At 38.2% G+C, this 24842-nt stretch overlaps 1 protein-coding gene and 1 long non-coding RNA gene across 2 annotated transcripts in view; one reads left to right on the forward strand and one right to left on the reverse strand.

Annotated features, from left to right (window-relative positions):
- Window positions 1–1958: 1958 nt before the first annotated feature.
- Window positions 1959–8766, reverse strand: LOC102395971. Its single transcript, XR_327640.3, has 3 exons — window positions 8216–8766; window positions 4924–5020; window positions 1959–3383 (listed from the first exon to the last, which is right to left on the reverse strand). It is a non-coding gene; the product is annotated as an uncharacterized LOC102395971 (long non-coding RNA).
- Window positions 8767–15781: 7015 nt separating this feature from the next.
- The window catches only part of AHR (aryl hydrocarbon receptor), a 52836-nt gene continuing 43775 nt past the window's right edge, over window positions 15782–24842 (forward strand). The window contains exon 1 of the mRNA XM_006059489.4: window positions 15782–16485. Coding sequence (XP_006059551.3) covers window positions 16421–16485 — 65 coding nt within the window. The 5' untranslated portion in view covers window positions 15782–16420. The remainder of the gene's footprint in view (window positions 16486–24842) is intronic.

Raw genomic sequence — 24842 nt, forward strand, 5'->3', positions numbered from 1 at the left:
ATTAAAATGAGGAAAGGAAATGAACAGACATTTCTCCATGGAAGACATACAGATGGCAAAAAAAAAAAAAAAAAAAAAAAAAAAACCCACACAAAAATATGCCTAACATTAGCTATTGTAAAATTAGAATCAAAACTATAGTGAAATACCACTGCATACTTACTAAGAGGACTATAATTAAAAATAGAACAATAACAACAAAGTTTGCCAAAACTATGGAGAAATTGAAATGCTCATACATTGCTGGTGAGAATATGAAATGGTACAACTACTTGGAAAGCAGTTCTTCAGAAAGTTAAACATAGAATTACTCTGTGACCCAGCATTTTTACTTCTAGATACATACCCAAGAGAAATGAAGACATCAGTTCAGTTCAGTGGCTCAGTCGTGTCCTACTCTTTGTGACACCATGGACTGCAGCACACCAGGCATCCCTGTCCATCACCAACTCCCGGAGTTTACTCAAACTCATGTCCATTGAGTAGGTGATGCCATCCAACCATCTCATCCTCTGTCGTCCCCTTCTCCTCCTGCCTTCAATCTTTCCTGGCATCAGGGTCTTTTCAAATGAGTCAGCTCTTCACATCAGGTGGCCAAAGTATTGGAGTTTCAGCTTCAACATCAGTCCTTCCAATGAACACCTAGGACTGATCTCCTTTAGGATGGACTGGTTGGATCTCCTGGCAGTCCAAGGGACTCTCAAGAGTCTTCTCCAACACCACAGTTCAAAAGCATCAATTCTTCAGCACTCAACTTTTTTTTTTTAATTTTATTTTGTTTTTAAACTTTACATAATTGTATTAGTTTTGCCAAATATCAAAATGAATCCGCCACAGGTATACATGTGTTCCCCATCCTGAACCCTCCTCCCTCCTCCCTCCCCATACCATCCCTCTGGGTCGTCCCAGTGCACCAGCCCCAAGCATCCAGTATCATGCATCAAACCTGGACTGGCAACTTGTTTCATCCATGATATTTTACATGTTTCAATGCCATTCTCCTAAATCTTCCCACCCTCTCCCTCTCCCACAGAGTCCATAAGACTGTTCTATACATCAGTGTCTCTTTTGCTGTCTCGCATACAGGGTTATTGTTACCATCTTTCTAAATTCCATATATATGCGTTAGTATACTGTATTGGTGTTTTTCTTTCTGGCTTACTTCACTCTATATAATAGGCTCCAGTTTTATCCACCTCATTAGAACTGATTCAAATGTATTCTTTTTAATGGCTGAGTAATACTCCATTGTGTATATGTACCACAGCTTTCTTATCCATTCATCTGCTGATGGACATCTAGGTTGCTTCCATGTCCTGGCTATTATAAACAGTGCTGCGATGAACATTGGGGTACTCGTCTCTTTCCCTTCTGGTTTCCTCAGTGTGTATGCCCAGCAGTGGGATTGCTGGATCATAAGGCAGTTCTATTTCCAGTTTTTTAAGGAATCCCCACACTGTTCTCCATAGTGGCTGTACTAGTTTGCATTCCCACCAACAGTGTAAGAGGGTTCCCTTTTCTCCACACCCTCTCCAGCATTTATTACTTGTAGACTTTTGGATCGCAGCCATTCTGACTGGTGTGAAATGGTACCTCATAGCACTCAACTTTTTTTATAGTCCAACTCTCACATCCATACATGACCACTGGAAAAACCATAGCCTTGACTAGACAGACCTTTGTTGACAAAGTAATGTCTCTGCTTTTTAATATGCTGTCTAGGTTGGTCATAACTTTCCTTCCAAGGAGTAAGCATATATCCACACAAAAACTTGTTTATGAATGTTCATAGTAGCATTATTCAAGATAGCCAAAAAATGGAAGCTACCCAGTTGCCTATCAACTGATCAATGGATAGGCAAAATGTGATAGATATATCAACACTATATATAAAAGGGAATGAAGTATTGATACACGGTAGGACACAGATGAACTTTTTGAAGATGTTAGGCCAAATGAACAAAGCTGATCCAAAAGGCTATACTGTATGATTCCATTTATATGAAATGTCCAGAATAGACAGATCCCTAGAGGCAGCAAGTGAATTAATGTTTTCTAAAAGCTGGCAGGAAGGGGAATGCAGTGTGACTGCTAAAGAATATAGGGTTTGGAAGTGATGAAAATGTTCTGGAATTAGTTCGTATTGATGGTTTCGTAACCGTGTAAATGCACTAAAAACCACTCAATTGGCATCCTTTAAAATGGTGAATTTTTTTTTTAATTTTATTTTATTTTTAAACTTTACATAACTGTATTAGTTTTGCCAAATATCAAAATGAATCCGCCACAGAATTTTATGGTATGTAAATTTTATTTGAATTATTTTTAAAAGCACTTGTTTCATAGGGTTGTTGTAAGACTAAATGAAAGTATGTAAAATGTGCAGAATCTATATCTGATAAACACTAATTTTCACTTTTTAAAAGGATTAAGTGGAAAAGATAGAGGTTATTCATTTTTGAGAATTGAAAACAATTGTAGTTTACATAGTTTACAAAAGCTATATGGGAAGTGAATGCAAATGTATTAAAACTTTAAAAATCAAAATAGTACTTACAGAAACACTAATAAATCCTAAGAAAGACAGTAGACCACTTATTAGCTTTTTTCTGACTAGTACTGTTTATACTGAAGTGAATGCACCACGCTATTAATGCTCCTATTAAGTTTCATCACAATAACAAAGTCTGGTCATTGGCCTAGAGATAGACACACAACAGCCCATCCAACAATCAAGTAAACCAATTACTGAGTTACCATTGTGACTAATATTTTGGTTGCTATACATCACACAAGATATTTAAATATAGAATGCAATTATAATAATCATGTCAGAGTTTGCTGTTATCATCAATGGAGCCACTACCAGTAGCAAAAATAAAGTTCACAATTATTAGGGATAAATTATGCCAGCCTCTAGTGTCTTCATTGGTTCAGTACTTAGTGGTCAGCAGTGAATTTTAAATAGTAGCACAGCATATTGTAGAAGCTACCTTATCTGATAAGAAGTATATGCAACTGATTGTTTATGATCCTGCATTCCTGAGAGATGTGTGCTGCACTAAATGTTTAATGTGTCCTTGACCAAAAGAGAATGCAATATTAATTTTGTTTTGATGACAAGTTGACTCTCTACAGAAGTAGGTGTGCAGCTTAGCTAAGTGCAGCAGTTTTAGGAAATCCTGCTCCCTAAGCTATGGAATATCTAAGGAACTTACCTTTCTTAAGAATGTCATTTCAAAAGACATTCTGTAAATTCATCAACATTGAATGATGATGAAATGCAACAAATTTTACCAATTTATCAGGGAGGTACTTTGAATGAAGTATGTCAGAGATTAAAATTCAGAAAAGGCCACAATCATAAAATGGTTCACAGAGATCTGGGTGAATGAAAAATGAAAAAAAAAAGCATACTTAATTTCCTGAAACACCATTTCTTCTGACTCCAGATTAAATATAACATAAGTGTAAGTTTTAGGATGTTTAAGTTCAAATGTCTAGGCTCTGTTGTGTTTAGTATATAAATTCAACTCAATTAAACACATATGAAGTACTTAACATTTTACCAACATGTTTTTCAATTACATGAGAATTATGGCTTGTTAATGAAAAAATAAATAATATGATAAAATAGAAGTTAATGTAAAGAACAAACACATGGTACAAGGAAGTACTTTATGAGATTGATAGGTTCAAGTTGAATAAGTGGAGAGGAGGTTTTCCAACATGATGAAGAGAAAAGTATGAATTTGACATATTCAGGAAGTCACAAGTAAATTAGTCTGATTGAAGTGGAGACGTGTTAGGGAATATGGAAGAAACAATTAGATAAAGTAAAGATAAATTAGTTTCTGGAATATCTTAGTATGGCTAATTCAACTTGATTTGTGGACAAGAAGAAATTATAGGTTCTTGAGAAGGGAAGTGACATTTATTCAGAGCAAAGTGTTTTCAGAACAAACTTTGTGGCAGTATTTAAGATGGAACGGGGAATTTGAGGTAAAGATTTAGGAACTATTTTACTAAGGAACATTAGGAACTATTAGGAACTATTTTACTAAGATTTAAAATTGGCTCAAAACAAACTTTTACATGAAATCAAGAAAATGTGTTTACATGATAGAATTTTACATATATGGGGGTAAATAGTGTGCTTTTACACACAGCACACTAGACAATTGGATGCAGTTTATTATGTTCCATAGGCTTCCCAGGTGGTGCTAGTGGTAAAGAACTCGCTTGCCAATGCAGGAGACAGAAGACATGTGGGTTTGGGAAGATCCCCTGGAGGAGGGCATGGCAACTCACTCCTCCAGTATTCTTGCCTGAACAATCTCATGGATAGAGGATCCTGGCGGGCTACAGTTCACAGGGCCTCAAAGAGTTGGACACAACTGAAGCCAGCGAGCGATTTTGTCCAATATTTAAAATTATATAAAGTGAAAGTGAAAGTCACTCAGTCGTGTCCTACTCTTTGTGACCCCATGGACTATACAGTCCATGGAATTCTCCAGGCCAGAATACTGGAGTGCGTAGCTGTTCCCCTCTCCAGGGGATCTTCCCAATCCAGGGACCGAACCCAGGTCTCCCACATTGCAGACAGATTCTTTACCAGCTGAGCCACAAGCCCCCCAAATATAAGAAAGTCATAAATATTCAGTGTAATTCTTTTGTTTTCTGAATTCTCCCACTGGGGAGAACTGGAGAGTGTTTATCATAATTGAGGTCCAAGTAAATGAATTTAAGTCCTGAGAGACCAAAATTATTCCTAGCTTTATCTGTATACATGAATGTATAAGGGTCTGTGTGTATCTGTCTGTCTGTCTCAAGGGCACAGAAAAAGACACACACAGAAATGGAGATGAGTCAGTAGCCAGGCTGACATCAGAGAGAGGTGAAGCAAAGTCAGGAAGTATGTACCTGATTTGAAAAATATTGATGCCTTCATGATGGTTTGGCATGTGGGCTGGTTTAAAGATAAAAATTCTCTGGGCACCATAGATGCAGCAAAAACTTCCTGTGGGGAAAAGGATGATAGAAAAAGGTTAGGTTGTTTTATTACTTTAGAAAGTATGAGGTCAGAGAGCACCCAGCCAAATTTTTCCAAATCTGCTCAAAATCTTGACAGACCATCAGTCCATTTCCACTTGCACAATCCTCCACAGTGCTTCTAATTATTATCATCTTAGAAATATAATAATAACAGGAACATATAAAATTGAAGTGAAGATTTTCATTTCACTTATAAGAAAGGTTCCATCCAAAGTCATGGGCTTTCTTAGGACTAGAGATTTGTAATATCTAGATACCTATAGAATATGCAATTGCTGCTTCTGTGTTATTTGTTCAACAGAACCAACATTTCACAAAATGTGTTTAGACCAATATTATGCAAGTAAAATTAATGACAGGGAAGTGCAATGAGACATTTTTAACAGCTGCTTGTAATGTCACAAACACCCATTATTATTTTTTTTTAAAAAAAGGAGGAAACAATATTCAATATACTTGAATAGCATGGTTTGGTTTTCTCAACGACCCTATGAGGTTTGAATGAAATGTGCATATGTATGTATCAGGAAAGGAACCAGAATAAGTCCCAGGTTCTTTAAGGAGATGGAAACTAAATACAGGGAATTAAAAGCTTAAAAAATAATTGGAAAGGCTAGAGATGGAGGCTGTATGCTCCAGAACACTGCAGAGCTGACGTATTAGGGGAACCTCTACTTCTGCTTCAGTTAGAAAGGTGAGGAATCCAGAAGTCACTACAGAATTGGAGTTCAAAAGTGCCCACTGCAGCTAGAATTAAGGAATCAGGAAACCACCGCTGCTGCCACAACAGCCTCTCAAAACCCATGAAATGTAGAACTTGGATGCTGGACACCATCACACAAAAGTCATGTCTTTGCCATCTTACTTATTAGCAGAAAACAAGACAAGCAGCAGGAAGATGACCTCCACTTGACTTCTGCCTTCTAAATCTCAACCGGTGCATTTAATTGGTTGAACATCATTTGCATCTGCAACTTTAATTGCGCAGGAATCTTGGAAGTGCAATTTTCAGCCTTTGAGCTACTGCAGTCCAGGGATGCACACTACAAAGTGGGGAATGGTTGCCAACCAAGCACATCCACCTCATGCGATTCAAAGGCTTTCGAAATTTCTCATCCAAGGTCACAGAACTAGCGCGTGCTGGAGCAGTAAATGTGAGTTCAGAGATTTTGGCCACTTGCCCAGTGCTCTTTCCACTACATCAGTCTCTAGCACTGATTACTCTCTGAAGACATTTGCCAAAGGAGACATATTTTCAAATCTTGTGCTAATTATATTTTTCAATGAAGCATTAATTCAGGCATCTGTGAATATTGTTACCTTTTAGTCTTATGTCAAATCTAGTTCTTCTTCCAAACTCAGACTTAATCTTATTTTACAGTACTTACAGTTAAACCAACACTGCAAGGGTTTAATACCTTTGAGTATTTTTCTCAGCAGGCTTGCTGCTTAATCCATTTAATGTCAGAACAACACAAACCTTCTTATTAGAATGGGGGAAAGGACATCATTAGAGTACATTAGTGGCTTTCTTTCTACTGAGTAAAACAGCCAATCTGGCAATATTTGTCCCTTATCTTTATTTGTTTGCATTTTCTGCTAACAGTGCAAGGAAAACATTTAAAAGGAAAAAACTTGGGATGCTAAATTCTCTTGAATTTTAATCATGCATAAAAGAAAAACAGAAGGCTGAAACTCCACTTTGAGAAATCTTCCTAAGTGTATATTTCAATATTAAAATTTAAAATATGGAATATACAAATAAAGTATTTGGATAAATGGAAAAATTTTAATGTATCTCTAATATCTCATTAGTATAAATATATCACAATTTTCATTCCACATGCTTTTTAAATCAATTTTGGGAACATTTTTAAAATATGCACATTTAATGATTGAGGTACAGACACTTCTTATCTATACATTATAATATCAATTACTAGATAATGTCTATTTAGACATCTCTGTTTAGGTTTATTAATTATACTGTGTTACAATTAAAAGAAGGGGTTAAATTCATGGTACTACATAGAAAACCTAGTTCTTGCAAAGTTAGTGTTCAACTCTGAGTTATTCAAGAAAAAATGAGTCAAAGTTTGCATTTTCAATCTTTCATATGCTTTTTATATACTGTCAAAACAGTCCAGCTGGATTTAGATTGGTATTTTTACTAACGCAGGTGTATGTTTTGGTGGTGGTGGTGGTGGTGGTGCTTTGCTTCAAAGAATCATGCAAAAAAATGACATAAATCTGAGATCACAAAATCTTAGTTTAAATGAGGAAATATGGAAAGACACGGTATCTAATAAATATTTTTAAAGTCCTATTTCCTGAAGAATTTAGATGAGAATTGTTTACATTATAAAATAACCAGTTGGCATTTCATTAAATACCAGTGTACTCCAAAACAGTTACTGATTTCCATGCTTTTTTTTCTGAAACCCATTTGCTTTATGTTATTATTTATAGACCCAGATAACCAGAATGGATTCAACTTAAAGCAGGGATGTAAGAGTAAGATGTATCCAAAAGCTGGGAATAAATTGAATCCTTATAACCTATTCCCTTCAAGAATCCTCGCCACTGTAAAGGCAGATGGCAACTCGATCTAGGTTCAGGCAGGAAAGAAGCTCAACTAAAGTTTAAAGTTTTACAAGGGAAATTCTTTCACCCTGCCTTAGGAGGGAAGGGTGGAGAACCCACTGTTACACAGGACACTCCACCCTCAGCGACATCCCCTTGATTAATTATGTAACCAGATCTCCTTTATCAGTATCTACTTACCAGTCAGGTAATGGCAGATGTTTCTGATGCTTGCATAGCATTAATGTGAGAAGATTTAAGTTGGGGTGCAAGTTAATATTTTTCCCAAAAGATTTTTTTAAAGCAATTAGTTTAGTATGCGTCTTACACATATAAATCCTGACTTCCGATGCATTATACAGTTTTATGCAAGTCAGGCAGTATAAGCAAAAGAGTGTATAAAGAAGAAATTTCAAATGTACAGTACAAGAACAAATGAAAAATATTTGTAAGGTAATGGAAGCTACTAGCAGTTTAGTATATGTAAGTAGCTAGTGGATACAGCAAAATGAACAATTTGAGATTAGCTTAAAGCAGCTAAATTCTCAAAAGGCACAAATAACTACTGTATACATACATTCTTCAATCTGTGGATGCTGCAAAATGGGGACATTGGCTTTTAAGTTTTTCCCAAACCAGAGAAGTGCAGAAATTTCATTGGAGTCTTCTTTCACTTATCTTCCATCTGTTTCCTGGAATATGAAGGGCTCGAGCAAATTTAGTGTCAGACATGAGTCTTGGCCTGTAAAATATAAAACTTCATAACTTTTTCATAATCAAGTTTTACATTCATAAGAATAAAAGATGCAGCAAGCTAAAGGCAAAATCTGAACCTAATACATGTTATTATTTTTACAGATAACATTTTTTTCAAAAAATCTTAACATTTCTGACAACAAAGCATTATTCCTAAGTAAACAGAAATAATTTTGATGAATAACAGATTATTCCTACATATTATTTTAGTTTCCTTATCAGTGTTCAGGTTAGCATTAACCAAAAAGGTGTTACTTTTTTCTCACTTCTGGTTATGACATCGTGTAGCATATCCAAGCAAGGGAAGAGGGCATTAAGCATTTAGAATTAGCCCTTAGATGTTTATATCTGTTCTTTTGTGTTAGAGTCAAAGCAGGCAATTTGTAAACAGATTATTTTTTAAGAAATGAATCAAGTTACTTCACAGTGAGATAAAATATATTTTTTGACTGGAATAGAGGTCACGAGACCTGAATTCTTGGCTGATTAGCAGGCCACTTTATCTTGCTGGCCCTGAGGTTTTTCATCTGTTAATGAAAGGTTTAGCTATGCCAAAGATTCCCGAATTTTCCCAGTTCATGGCTCTCTTAGTGTCTCAGAAATTTTTTCATGTTATGGAGGCTAAAAGAACTACCTATTAATAACAATGCCATTTATTAAGTAGTTAGGTCTGAACTTATTATGATGTATCTCTGTCGTAACTACTTAGTTGCTATTTCACAAAATAATGCACAAACATTAAAAAAAATTTGTTATATTGTTAACAGTATGTTCATGTTTGTTGAGTACTTTACATCTTTCTGAAACCTTTGAATTGAATAGGAAACCAATACCTTCATTTCCTGTTCCACAGTCTTTTTCCCATGGTTCTTGAGTATTATAACAGCAGCTTACAAAACTGTCTCATAAGATGTAATCGAAAGGACTGAGTACAGTTTCATGTTAAAGTTCTAAGCTAACTGAAGGTAGTGTCTTGCATACTGTCAAGCTGATGTCACTTTGTTGGCCTTGAAAATTTTCAATATCCCATGAGGGTGCCTTTTTGACTTTGGTGATGCCCTTGGGGTGCCTCAGTACACAGTTTGTGAAGGATGGGCTATACTCTCTTAAATATTTAATGTAACTAACAATATGAGATATCTGAGATACAATATCTGAGATGTAGAAACAGAGAATGAGTGAAATAGATCATTCTGAAGGCCTGGGCTAAGAAGCTGCAGGACTCAAGAGAAAGTAAAAATAATAATAGATGTCTGCATGGGGCACACCTTCCCTTCCCGTGTCACTTACAAAATGCTTACCTTTGCCTCACAGTTCAGCTCAAACTTCCTCAGGGCAACCTCCCTTAAGCAAGTCAAATTAACCTATTCAGAGTAGTCATTTCATACCACCTCTCAGAGCAGCAATTATACATACATTTATTTGGATATCTAGGTTGCTTCCATGTCCTGGCTATTGCAAATAGTGCTGCAATGAACATTAGGGTACATGTATCTATTTGAATTATGGTTTTCTCCAGATATATGTCCAGGAGTGGGATTGCTGAATCATATGGTTACTCTATTTTTAGTTTTTTAAGGAACCTCCATACTGTTCTCCAGAGTGGCTATATCAATTTACTTTTCCAACAACAGTATAGGAGGGGTCTCTTTTCTCCACACCCACTCCAGCATTTATTGTTTGTAACTTTTTTGATAATGGCCATTCTGAGTGGTTTGATGTGATACCTCATTCTAGTTTTGATTTGCATTTCTCTAATAATTAGTGGGGATTCCCAGGTGGCGCTAGTGGTAAAGAACCCACCTGCCAGTGCAGGAGACATAAAGATGTGGGTTCAATCCCTGGGTTGGAAAGATCTCCTGGAGGAGGGCATGGCAACCCACCCCACTATTCTTGCCTGGAGAATCCCATGGACAGAGGAGCCTGGTGGGCTACAGTCCATGGGGTTGCAAAGAGTTGGGCACAACTGAAGGGACTTAGCATGCACGCAATACTTAATGATGCTGACCATTTTTTCATATGCCTCTTGACCATCTGTATGTCTTCTATGGAGAAATGTCTAGATCTTTTGCCCATTTTTTAATTGGGTTGTTTGTTTTTTGATATTGAGCTGTATGCATGATTTGTATACTTGAGTGATTAATCTCTTGTCAGTTGCTTCATGTGCAAATATTTTTTCCCATTCCGTGGGTTGTCTTTTCATTTTGTTTATGGCTTCATTTGCTGTGCAAAAGCTTTTAAGTCTAGTTAGGTCCCATTTGTTTGTTTTTGTTTTATTTTCATTACTCTTAGAAGATGGATCAAAAATATCTGCTGTGATTTATGTCAGAGAATGTTCTGCCTGTGTTGTCCCCTAAGAGTTTTATAGTATTTGGTCTTATATTTAGGTCTTTAATCCATTTTGAGTTGTTTTTGTGTATGGTATTAGAGAATGTTCTAATTTCATTCTTTTTTTAAAAACTATTTATTTTTGGCTATGCTAGGTGCTTTGCTGCTACACGTGGGCTTTCTCTAGTTTCTGTGAGCAGAGGCTACTCTCTAGTTGCGTTGAGCAGGCCTCTCATCGCAGTGGCTTCTGTTGTGTGGAGCACAGGCTCTAGATTGGGAGCTCAGTAGCTGTGGTGCATGGGCTTAGTTGTCCTGCCTTGGACTGTTTGCAGGACCTTCCCAGACCAGGGGCTGAACCTGTGTCCCCTGCATTGGCAGACGGATTCTTAACCACCAGACCATTACGGAAGTTCTAATTTCATTCTTTTACCTGCAGCTGCCTAGTTTTCCCAGAACCACTTATTGAAGAGATTGTCTTTCCTCATTTGTCTATTCTTGCCTGCTTTGTCATAGATATGGTTCCCATAGGTGCATGGTGTACCTGACTTTGTATCCTATTCTGTAGATCTATATTTAGCTTTGTGGTAGAAAAAGTTATATTACTTCATAAAAGTTGCTCATATACAAAATTTCAAAATTTTATCAAAGGTCCAGACCACACTTTGAGAAACATATTCTACAGTAGTGATATCAGAAGTAGAAAAGTGATAATCTCTAGAAAATGGCAGCTTATTTTTTTTAATGACACTCTACTACAAAGCCTGATTTTATTGACATATTAAGCACAAATTTTAAGGGAAGTGTATGATGTCACTATTGAAATGAATTCTGAAAATCTTATTAATATTCTATTTTCATCCTGGTATAAAAATCAACAACTAAAGTCAAACAGAATCCTAAAGTGAACAGAAAGTAAGGATATGGGTGTAGGACAAAGTAAGATAGTGAACAATTGCATTAAATAACTATTAACGACTTTAAAAAAAAGTGGACTTTTTAAAAAAAAATAGTAAATTAAGATTGATTCATGGATTTTGTGCATTCAGTATATCTGTTTTCTGAAAAGTGCTTTAAGATACAGTATTGGTAAATTATATTTTGTTATGCATTTCTCACCCTTAAAGTTTTTAGGCAAAGAGAAGATTATTTGATTATACTTTATACATTTTTAGGCAGAATGGCTATGGGTAAAAATACAGAGATGGGGAAATAAAAGAGAAGGCAAGATAAAGATGGTTGATCTTGTGCACCTGGAATTGCTAACCCATAAACAGCAAACTCCCCTGTATGCACTGTCTTCTTTAGGAACTTGTTTCATCTTTTCCCATAAACTAAAAGCTAGATCTCCCCAAAGCTATCATCTCCCAAATAGTATCTGTTTATTTTCTCTCATCACATATCCAAGATACAGAGTTGATGTCCACATAGTACCCTATTGCCACATCCTGGATCACTTTTACCTTATAGTCTTGTTAAAAAAAAAAAAAAAGCTATCAACCACAAAACACACCTGTACTTTTGTAGGTCATGCTAGAAACCCCTCCTCATCACACTTTCTTTATCTTTCTGATCCAAAATTACCAGCCTATTCTATCTCACCCACCACCCTTCTGTCCCCCAGCTTCTGTACATTAATGTTTCTTAAACTTTATGTACATTTCAGTTACCTGGGAGATCTTGTGAGATTCAGATTTTGAGTCAGTAAGGACACCCAGAGACTGCATTTCTTATAACCTCATTGTGAACCCCTCTGAAGAGTTAGGACTAGAGGAGCTGTTTCTGCTATTGTTTAACTACAGTAGTAATCCTCACTCCCCTCTTCTGCTTTAGCATTCTTTCCTTCCTTCACTATTTTCAGCCTCAATTCTTCTTAGTGTTTTTCGTCTTTTTTACACAGTCAATTTCAATCTTTCTCTCGCCTCTTTCTGATCTGTTTACGTATCACCCACTTAAAAACAAAACAAAACAAAAAACAACACCTAATTTAACCCTTTACACCCCCTAGCTGCCGTCCTAGGTCTCTGTCACAGATTTTTTTTTTTTTTTAAAGAATTGTCTGTGTTTGCTGATATCACTTCTTCATCTCCAATTCAGTTCTGTTCCCCTTCCATCTGATTTGTAGGTCCATTAGCCCACCAACAGTGTTTGCTAAAGTCACAAAATTACCCCATGGTAGGAAGCCACAAAGGACATTTTCAGTTCTAGTCTTATTTGAACCTCTCAACACCATTCAGTTCTGTGACCCACTCCAACATTTATCCACTTTGTCCTCCATGACAAGACAGTCTCTTTATTCTCCTGTTAACATTCTGGAAACTCTTTTTCAGACAGTTTTACAGGACCATCATCTTCTATGCAGTTATTAGATATTACAAACTGAAGTTCCTTGGGGTCCTGTCTTCCTTTTCTAACATATATCCACACCCTGCTGCTGCTGCTGCTGCTAAGTCACTTCAGTCGTGTCTGACTCTGTGCGACCCCATAGACGGCAGCCCACCAGGCTCCCCCATCCCTGGGATTCTCCAGGCAAGAACACTGGAGTGGGTTGCCATTTCCTTCTCCAATGAAAGTGAAAAGTGAAAGTGAAGTCGCTCAGTCATGTCTGACTCCTAGCGACCCCATGGACTGCAGCCCACCAGGCCCCTCCGTCCATGGGATTTTCCAGGCAAGAGTACTGGAGTGGGTTGCCATTGCCTTCTCCAACTCTACAACCTTCATAATCTCTTGTCACTTAAATGCAAATGACTTCTGAATTTATATCTCCAGCTCATAATCTTTGAGTTACAAACCTATATATCCTGTGGCCCACTTGACACCTTAGATAGCTCAGAGCCACCTCAACTATAAGTGATCCAAGCTAAATTAATAATTTCCCGCCATTACATGCCATCTTCACATAGCCTAATGCATAGTCCAAAAAATGTTGTTTTTGACACATCTTCTTCCTTCAGTGTCATATATCCATCCATTCCGTCTTTTAAGACCTCCTTGAATTCTATGGAACCTATTCACTTTTTTCCATCTACATTATCACCTTCACTCTTGTATCAATAATTACCATCTATTGGCTGGGGTACTGCAAATGGCTTCCTATGGAATATCATTTCCATTGCATTCTGCTCCTACCTCTTTTACACCCTGAAGATATGGTGATATTTTGAAGGATAAATTTGATCATTCGTGCCTGTCTCCCCTGCTCATCCTGAATTTGTTTTAGTCCCTCATACAACTTGCCAGGCTCCTTCCACTAAAGGGTTGTTGCTTGTACTGTTTCATTGACTTGCCATGTCTTCCCCTCTTTTCTTCTAAGACTTTATCCATCAGACCTCAACTCCACCATCATGATTTTGGGAAAGCTACCTTTGTCTCAATGACTATGTCAAATGTCTCTGCTGCTGCTGCTGCTAAGTCGCTTCAGTCGTGTCCAACTCTGTGCGATCCCATAGATGGCAGCCCACCAAATGTCTCTACTAGGAGACCATACTTAATCATGTGCTTCTCCATTACAATATTCTTTGAGAGTATGGTGGTGGTGGTGGTGGTTTAGTCTCTAAGTTGTGTCCAACTCTTGAGACCCCATGGACTGTAGCCCACCAGGCTCCTCTGTCCACGGGATTTTCCAGGCAAGAATACTGGAGTGGGTTGCCATTTCCTTCTCCAGAGGGTCTTTCCCACCCAGGAATCGAATCCAGGTCTCCTTCATTGCACGCAGATTCTGTACCGACTGAGCTAGGAGGGAAGCACAACATATTTGAGTAGGAATCTCGAATGATAAAGCATTTGAGTTGGGCAATTTTTGTATTATTATTGAAGAATAACGTGGCAGAATATGAATTAGGGATGTTGCAATACACAAAATTTAATAGTATTTGTTGGAATATTTAGATGTAAGTTGTAGAAGAGTTGAAGATATTTCATAGGGTTGATAGGAGAATGGTTGAGTATATAACAGTGAGGTTTCAGCTAAAGAAAACAATGTTCAATTTATTGATGTTCTGAATGTGAGGTAACAAACTCACTAGATGGAAATGGCTTGATGACATTTTGAAATGTAGGAATGGACATGGTGCAAGATTTCATCTAGACTTCCTAGTATGATTGCCCTTCTCCTGACAAGCAAAACATACTCCTGTGTTTACTCTTCTGGTTAAGGGCACAGGAGGAGTCAGAAATCTTGGAGGTACTTGAGATTGCTCTCTCTCGCTTGTCTATTTCCATATTATCTGCTCTTTTTTCCCTCCATCCCACTGTCACTTCCCTGGACTTTCACCTGGAGTGCTTCAACAACTCTACTCTCTCTGCATCCAGTCTTTTTCTCCTGTAATCCAGTTTGCACTGTCATTTACAACTTCCAAAACACCAGAATGTCACTTGCCTGCTGTGGATCCTTCAAAAGTTTCCACTGACTGCAGAATAAAATCTGGACTCTTGATTAGGCTTTATGATTTGACCCTAGATTCCTGGATTTCACTTCCAGCTTCTCTCTCCAGCTATACTAGACTGCTTATTGTCAAATGCCTCCTGCTGCCTGCCTGCTTGCCTTCCCACCTTCCTGAAATCTGACTGTAGAGTAACAGTTATTCTGACTGGGGAAAAGATACTATACTGTCTTGTACGGAGACAAAAACCAAAGTCAAAACAAAAAGAAGAAAAATGCCTAGCCTTCAACTCAGATGTGGCCTCCTGAAGCCTTCTCCTCTAGGAAGATTTACAGCTCCACAGGTTATCTGCCATCTCACTGTACTGCTTAGCCAAAAGTTAGCTGACTCACTGTCTCCTGCAAAGGTGAATTTAAGCTCACTACTTGGCATTTCTTTCCTTGAGGTTGTCTAATTACAAAGAGTTTGGCTACACATAATTTGTTGTCACATGTCTTTCTGAGCTGGAAATGTGTCCACAAATTCCTCCCCTTGACCTCAAGAAGATGGCTACTGGAGGGGGGGGGTTGGTCATTACGCCTTACGTCATCACGTGCCGGGAGGGTGGGGCCCTCAAGGGGAATATTGCGAAGGGCGGGGCCAAGTAGGATGAGGCGGGGCTACGAGGGGCGGGGCGGGGCCGGAGAGGGGTCGGGGGCGCTTCTGCTATTCAGCCGGTGCAAGCAGCAGCGGGAGGCATCGCAGGGCGAGTCCACTTGATGCTAGGTTCTGAGAGCGTGACTGGGACCACCGGCTCAGACCAGAGGTAGCCGCATAGCCGAGCGGAAGCTGGTGGCACCCATAGCGGCGGCCGGAGTCCGAGCTCCGCAGGCGGGAAGCACCCGGGATCGGGGAAGTCCCGGGAGCAGCGCAGCGCGGCGGCGCCTCCCTCACCCAAGGGGCCGCAGCGACGGTCACGGGGCACGCCGCCACAGCGAGCGACCCAGGCCGGGATTTCAAACAGGCAGCCCAGGCTCCTCCTCCATCCGCGCCGACTCACCTGCGGGCAGCGCGGCGCCGCCTCTGCTGGTAAAGACGGCACCTGCGCCTCCAGTCTCCCCGGTCTCCGCCCCTCGCCCCCCGGCGCCAGGCCGGGGCCGCGCACCTGGACGTGCGGGGCTGCAGAAGCCGCGCGGCTTCTGGGGTACTGCGTCTCCGTCATCGCCCCGGGAGGGCACAGGTGGAGCAGCCACAGCTAAGTGGAACCCCGTCCCGGTTGCCGCCGAGTCCCGGGGACAGGGCCGTCCGCTCCCGGGAGGAGCCGCAGCCAGCCAGGCACCATGAACAGCAGCAGCGCTAACATCACCTACGCCAGTCGTAAGCGGCGGAAGCCGGTGCAGAAAACGTGAGTCTCCGGAGCCTATCCTCTGTGCGGTGGGGGGGTGGGCGCTCAGGCGCGGGACACTGCCGCACCCCGCCCCCAAATCCCCGAGGCCGGGGGATTATGTCCCTTCCCTTTGCAGTCTGTGGAATCGAGATCTGGAGGCCGGTCGAGAAACCCAGGCCTTGGATTTTTCCGTGATTAATGATTGCATTTTACAAATTGTGCCCCCGTTCTCTGCGCCCCCCACCCCTTCTCCAGAGCACCCTTTCACACTTCCAGCCATTTGCAGCGCTGTTCACTGTGCTGTGGTCCTAATTTGTTGACAGCTCTCCTCTGCCCTGTGGGGCTGGTGGATTAGTTAACCTAAGCCCGTCTTGAAATCCCCTTTCACATTTAATATCCTCCTCTGTTAGGTTAGAGGACGGTCACCATTCTTACTCCTGGTAGGGCGAGATGCTTTAAATAGCTAAACACGTGCTGTGCGCAAGAAAGGGGCTGAGTGCCTCTGAAGGTATTTTTTTGGTTCCCCGAAACTGGCTTTCTGTTATACTCTTATTTACTTATTTGGCAGTAATCTTGTAGCGCTCAGCGTGAACATATCAATAAAATGTATAGTGGTGGTAGCAGCTTTGAGAGAGTGTAGTAGCCAGGATACAGTAGAAGATTTGTATTTTAAGTCATCTTTTGGGGGAGATTTATCACTTTGGAGGTGGTTTTAGGGTCTGCAAATGATTTGGAGATGGAATTATTGAAACAGACGTTTTCATTCTTAGCATCATTCTCTTAATTCCCTTTTCCCTCTACTTCAAAGTTTGGTCAATTCTGATAAAGTACAAACTTAGGTTTGTTTGTTTGGGTGGGATATTTGTGTGATTATGGCAAATACTTTAATTTTTTTCAGAAAAAAAAAAAGAAAAATCCGTGCTTAACACAGATTTACTTTTGCGAGTTGGCAATGTTCATGTGTTTATTCCTAATTATTATCCTTGAGTTATTTTACTTCACATTTTTCAAACTTTCATAAACAATTTTAAGAACACTTTAAACGGTTACTCAGAACAAATCAGAAGTGTGCATGTGGCTTAAGACTAAATTTAGGTCACTAATCCAAACCAGAAACATAGCAGTTTAAGATTAATATTAAAGACCAGTTTAAAGGTTTCAGTATTCTGGGGTTTTAATTTACATTTAGAATTTCAGTGATTGCAGTCCTTCAGATCTAGACTTGGCATCAACAGAGGATATTCATCTATAAATAGACTGATTAAAATTTGGAAGACTTATCCTGCAGCGTGGTTGACGTTAGGAATACTGTCAAGTCAGCAGTTTTTGTCTTGGCAATTCTGTTGACTTTGGTTTACAATACTTGTGTTTTATAGAATTGTTTCTTATAAAAAATGTGTTTGTCTAATTTGACTTTGTCCTTGATGGTTATTTAAAATTGAAAGGCATCACAGACACCTCTGTGTATTTTAGTTAATACAATAGTACACTTTGACATAATGTATAATACATATATGTATATCATAGGTTTTATTTGTATAGTTAGAAAACCTGAGAATTGGTAAGTTATTGCATTTCAGGAAGTATGTTACACAGGACCTAGATGACTTCAATGAAATGCTTTAATTTTTGTATTCATTTTAAAGTTTAACATTTTGGGCTTCTTGTTAACATTTTATTAAAGATTTTCCCTTTAAATATATTATTGCAAATTTTCTTTTTTTTAAGGATGTACCTTTTATTATTTGATCTTAGCACTTAAATATGCTTTCTAAGACTTTAATATATTTGTGTTTAATATCTCCTGTAATACAACCAAAGTATTTCCACATTCACCCTTATTTTATTTAATTAGTAGAGATGTTTATCAGATCTTTACTGAGCATCATGCATGGCTTCTAATTCTACAAATGCCTTAAAATGTCACTGCTCCATAAGAAAAGCCTAGTGCTGAAATTTACAGAATCACGGGAAGTTGTTCATAAATTGTTTTTAACTGAATGAAAAATGATGAACTTAAAATGCAGTTAGAGTACATTTCAAGAATGGAGCCATAAACCCAGTATTTTAATATTTTTTAAGTAAAATTACTAGTTTATAACTAATAGACACTCTAATATGGTGGCATATTGTCAGAAAAATTCATCTTGAGCTGAAAATGATATTAAGATATGTTTAACTTTGACCCTGTAAGTGAGCCACTGTATTTTACTTAGAAGAAAATACGTTGTAGCATAATCATAGAACTATTAATAAAATGACCATTTAAATACAGAATTCTATAAAATTTTGGAATCAAATGGGTGACATCATTTTAACCTGAAGATCTCCCCGTCTTCGATGGTATTTATTAAGCAAGATAAACTCCCCCTAGTGGTGAAGTCCAGCATTCAAAATCATCATTATTGATAGTACAAAATGATTTTAAACGTGTTCAGTTTAATCCCACTAAAGTATCTTGTACATAGTAGACACTCAATAAATGTTTCCTTTCTTTTTGGGGTAATGAAGGGTAGAAAATTAAAGGACCTGAAGCAGCCCTGAATCCAATCTATGTTCCTAAAGAGATTTTCAAAGATATCTTAGGAATAGGTTCTACTCTGTTTCCTTAAATGTTCCTTAAAATAAGCCAAACAAAAACAAAAAAACCTTATATTTAAGAAAAAGCAGTGTTTTTACTTAAACCTCTTCTTTTATCAGTATTTTTCTTTGGTGGTGAAAGACCTGTTACTCATTTCTTTAATTACTTTACATCATGAAAATAGATGAAAAACACAGTACTGAATTAGAGTCTGGATTCCCACCCCCTGCCAATGAAAATAACTTTGGATGTGTTTTTATAGTTTTTAAGCTTTATTAATACATAAAAAGTTTTAGTGGTACTTCAGTTTACTGTTTCTGCAGAAAATTAGTGCTGAATGTTGGCACATAGTAGGTGTTGAGTAAATAAAATCTACACTTGAAAATGATATCAATAGTAGTGATGATCAAACCAGCTATCATGAAGTGTCAGAATTAGAAATAACTCTCAGCCTTTAGGTGACCCTTTAACTTTGGTAACATACTAATAACAGTAATAGGAAAGCAGTGTCTTCCTTGCTGTTTTTATGAAATTGCTATTCCTTCTATCTACACTAAATGAATCTCAGTTATATTGATGCCTACTTAGTTGAATAAAATTTTGCAATGTTTTCTTGAAAATGTTTGATATAAATGTACTATGATACAATTACCTAAGTAGCTTCTAAAAAAAAAAAAAGGTCTTGTTAGTTACATACTTATTTCTTCACTGTTGTTTTTCTTTCAAATAGCTTCCTTCAGATTGTTTACACGTAGTGGATATAGAGGCTCTTACATGTTAGAACTCTGAAATAAATGAGTGAAAGTGATTAGCTATAGGTAACCTATTAAAGGAGAAGGAAATGGGAACTCACTCCTGTATTCTTGCCCAGAGAATCCTGTAGACCAAGACGCCTGGTGGGCTGCTGTCCATAGGGTCGCACAGACTTGGACACGACTGAAGCGACTTAGCATGCATGCATGCATTGGAGAAGGAAATGGCAACCCACTCCAGTGTTCTTGCCTGGAGAATCCCAGGGATGGAGGAGCCTGGTGGGCTGCCGTGTATGGGGTCGCACAGTTGGAGACGACTGAAGTGACTTAGCAGCAGCAGCAGCAACCTATTCAAAATAAATGATGAAAAGAGAAAACAGTGAGATATAGATTGAAAAACACTAGTTCTAAACTAAAAGGTGCAGTCTGGTTTCCTTGCTTTGGTTGGTCGGGGCAAGTGATTGATCAATAAGGCAGGGCAGTCCACACCTACACTGCCACTCTCACAACTAAAATTAGCAGGAGAAAAGTGTTTTATAATCTGTAAAGGCTGCTAATGATAGAGATGAAACAGAAACTCTTAAATTTCATTCTTAAATACTTCTAGCCTACACTGTCACAGAATAACCATTTCTCCTGTGCAACAGTAAGAGGCAGTCTACGAATATGTTCTCAATTGTGGGTGATGACATGCGGTACTCCACTAGTGAAAAACTTAACATAGTATTGCTTATTGATGCGCATAATTAAGACAGTTACTTAGAAATTAATACCATGCAAGTCTTTGACACCAGTACCTTTTTATTTCTATGCTTCTTTTAAAATGGATTTTTTTGCATACTGGTTTAATGTAACAAAAAACTGCTCTTTGTTAGTGTTCACTGTGACACAGGCATGCACAGTGCTCTGCAGACATCCTTTTATTTCATTTTTATAGTAGTACTATGAAAAGTTTTTATTATTATTTCAGTTTCCTCTGTAGGGACCTAAGGTTCAGATTCAGAGTTGTTAGGTAGTAAATGAAAAGCTGAGTTTGAATATCAGATTCCAGGTCTTTTGGCTCCAAAGCTTGTGTTTGTTCCAGCTTCACAATCCTGTCCAGGTGAATGTGTTCAGTGATGCGTATGGTACACCCGTATATGGAGATTTCCTTATAATGCTCACTGTTTTTTCTCGAGTAGTGTTCTGAAATAAATTATTCAACATTGCCCCTACCTGATGGTGTGCTTGTTTCACTCCATATGTGCATTCATGCCCTGCCTTCTTAGGTTCCCTTCCTTCTATTTTCATTGAGGCACTACCAGCCTCACCTCCTGCAAAACACTGTTTTCAGTGGCAGCAGAGTAGTCCCTTCTGCTAATGTTCTGTAATTTATTTTGAGGCAGAAATTCTTTCTTTCCAATCTTTAAATACTTCAAGTAGTACTTCAAAGAATATCCTTGAGTTTTGTGAATTTCTGTATGAATTTTTAGTTCATTCCTTTGGGGAAAATTCCTGTACGTGGAAATTTAGGGTACAAAGATATGATGTAATTTTAAGGTTGAGCCAGATATTATGCTCTGAAACATACTGTCAGATTACCAAAAAAAATTATGTTCCTATTGGTAGTCTGTAGGAGAGCCTATATCCTTGCATTTTTGCTTTATAAATATTAATTGTCAACTTCATAGGCAAAAAAGATGGGGTGGGCAATTGAACTTCTATGTTGAGATTGTATGTGTGGAATAATAGTATGTTTGCAGATTTTTCTATTAGAGATGTCTTCTTTGTCTTATGTTTTTCAGTTTGCTCTTTTACCTTATTTTTAATGAAATACCATTTTGAAAAGTATTCATTTTAAACAACACATGTACATTAAGAAGTCAAAAATACATGTATAATGTCAAGTTTGGCATACTAAGCATTATCTGATGATCTTTTATTGTGATAGTTATGGTTATCAATGCTATTTAATCTCTTCTTCATCCTCCCAATATAGTTTTATCACAATTTTGTATTCAATTCACTTGCAGTGTTTCATTATTTTTTAAACCATATATATTGTTTACTGCTGAGTTAAGTGATACACTCTGATTACATTTTCCTTTCTGTTCTCCATTGTCATCGATTTCATTGTTTACCTATTTTTCATCTTCATATTGTTTATATCTGTGTTTACATCTGAGCTTAGCTATGTCTTTGCTTTATCCAAGACAGATTTTGTGTTTCTGTCTCTGATTTCGTTGTTTGGCATGGTTTTCTGGAAGAGAAGGATAGTTGCAGAAAGCCATATACTCAGCCATCATGGAACTGGAAGCGATTTACATATCTCTTAAGACCTGATTGAGAAGCCACATCTCCATGAAACCTTCCCCATTTATTCTACCTGTAGCCGAATCTTACCTTCCTTAACTTTCCAGCATAACTTTTAAGGCACCTACATTTTTGAGCAATACATTATGTTTGATTTTTGCCATGTTATAGACTGCATCTTCTCCTAGTAAGAAAGACAAGCTCTGTAAAGATAGGTGTCTTTCCTTTGTCTTTGTAGCAACTAGAGCTTCTTAGTACCATGCACATAGTAGATATCTGAGACTATTTATTAATTTAACAATTGCCCACCACTTAAAATTTTTCATGTTTTAGTGCTTTTTATATGGTAGATGTATTATATATGGGTTCCAAGGAAAATACATAGAAAAAAGTGCATATTCAAAACAGAAGAGGCTAAAGGGATCATCCTTATTTTTTTTGTTTTTTGTTTTTCCTTTTAGGATTTTGGAAGTAACAGTGGTTTCCAGGGCGTATTTCATGTTCTGGTTTTCATTGTGAAAGTCTTGTGCTAAAGATTACATGCTGTTTGTACCTTATCACTGCTCCTTGAGCATAGCAGAAGCAGGAAAGGGAAGAAGCCATCATAGCTATAGAGTGGGAACAGGAGAGTAACTGAGAAATTCAGACTCCTTACAAGTAACTGCCAGTCAGAATGCTCAGAAGTTTTTATAGACCTTTTTTGCCTCACATAGGGAAGTAGATATCCAGCTGTATTGAGCTTAATGTGAAATCTGACTTTATTCATGTCATAGATTCCCCTCTCCAGTATCACATTAGGCATATAATTTATGATGGTAAATATTCAGCATTTAGAGATAAATAAGTATGAACTGAAGCCATAGGAAGGACATGAAGAATGAATGTGTTTGGAGCTGGGCTTAATGGGATATGGTAGAGAGATTTATCGAGAAGTACTTCAGTATCCTAGCTGTTGGAATGAGAGTCATACCGTTGTAGATGCAGAGAAGGGGTGCTCAGAGTTCTGAAAAACATGAACTTGAGGACATTCAGGTACAGAGACTGGAAATAAACAAGTTATTGATAAGTAGCTTGAAGCAGTGAGAGTAGATTAAATCATCCACAGGAAAAAGCTGATAGAGCAGACTCAGTCCTGTGATAGGTAATCTCCATTAGAAAATGTCACCTTAATCTCAAAGGATTACTGAAACAGTCTTTGCATGTCATTTTGAGGTTTTATGGTAAATGTCACATAAAAATACGAACATCGACAATTACAGTACTTTATGGTTAAACTGGGTCCTTATGTTTTTTAACTGTATTTCAAATACTGAGCACAAATTATGAGCCTAAGAGACAGTTCAGCTCGGGACATTAAAAAGGCTTTGCAAGGAGCATGCTAGCTGGCGTTGGACATGCCACTGGGCCTGTTACCCCAGCACTTAGGGCACACGCGGCTTCTAAAGCAAAGCACGGCGTGCAGTCAGCTGAAGGCTTGCTTTCACAACCGTTTTGGTTTACAGGTTAGGACAAGATTTTTGTGGTTAAGGCTTAAAAAAAATAATAAATTGACTCCTTTACATGATCAGCATCTACCGTCTCTCAGAAGATGTCTGAATTAAAAATATCTCAAATCCAATCTTTTGGAGACATTTATTTATATTTCAAATGCTAGCCTTTTGTTTAAATAGATGGTTGGCAGTGTGTTTTGGCATAGGTTTGAAGAGAATACAGAAGTAATACTTGCATAACTCAAGTCAAGTGTGATTGATGTAGAATTACTCTCTCTTTTTACTGTTAGGTGCATCTTAAATAGGTCTGGATAAGGGTGAAGTATTTTCACAAAATAGTTGTGAATATTTCTCACAAAATCAGTGAAAAGGTACGTCAGATCTATTCCTTCAGCTTTAACAACAGTGGATCTCAAATGCCAAGTCCAGTAGGTACTTCTCAGCCCTGGCTTTCCTTAGTAACTTTGTGCATTTGACTTTGTTCTGTGACCTGCAAAATATTCTACCCTGGTTCTTTTCTTGTCTGCCTTATTGATTCTTCTCTGTCCTCTTTTTGCCCATTGCCCTTCCTCAACTTTATACCTAAATGTTGACATCACTGAGGTCTATCCTTGAGTATCTTCTCTCTGTTTGGCGTACCTTCCATTAGAAAATGTAGTTGTTATCCTGAGCTCCAAATCCCAGTCATTTGTGACCTCTCCTCACCAATTTTTTTTTTTCCCATTACTCCCTTACCTAGGAAGTCAGCAAGTCAGTTTGGTTGAGTGACCATTTGAGTCTGGCTGCGTATGAGCTTTGTGGTGGATTCAAAGTGCTGTTAAAAAAATCGCAAGCCAGGCCATCCTTACTACCCCACAGTCACTCCTTTTGGTCAGGCTCCAGTCGTTTCCTTTCTGGACTCTTCTGATCAGCAGCCATCAGTTGAGAGTCCTCTTTGTGTCAAGTACTATCCTGGGCATTGGAGATATAAATGATGAAGTTTACATCGTAATAAGAGTAACACATAAGTATATGCAATATAGGTTGCATAACACTTAGGCAAGTTGATCTTCTGCTAAATATCCCAGTACGTGCATAATAATATATTAGTACTGTGGACAGTTTGCAGTGCGTAAAGAAATAGTCTCTGCTAGTGCAGACCTGACTTTTGCAAAGAGCCAGTACTAGACTCTAGGCAGCAATATCACGTGTAGAAGCACCGCTGAACCTCTTTCTCCGACTGTTGTTATTTCTTTCTGTGTCTTAGCAGCTTGTCTTGCT

Source organism: Bubalus bubalis, chromosome 8 (genome assembly GCF_019923935.1).
Source record: "Bubalus bubalis isolate 160015118507 breed Murrah chromosome 8, NDDB_SH_1, whole genome shotgun sequence".
In the NCBI taxonomy this organism is placed as follows: domain Eukaryota; kingdom Metazoa; phylum Chordata; class Mammalia; order Artiodactyla; family Bovidae; genus Bubalus; species Bubalus bubalis.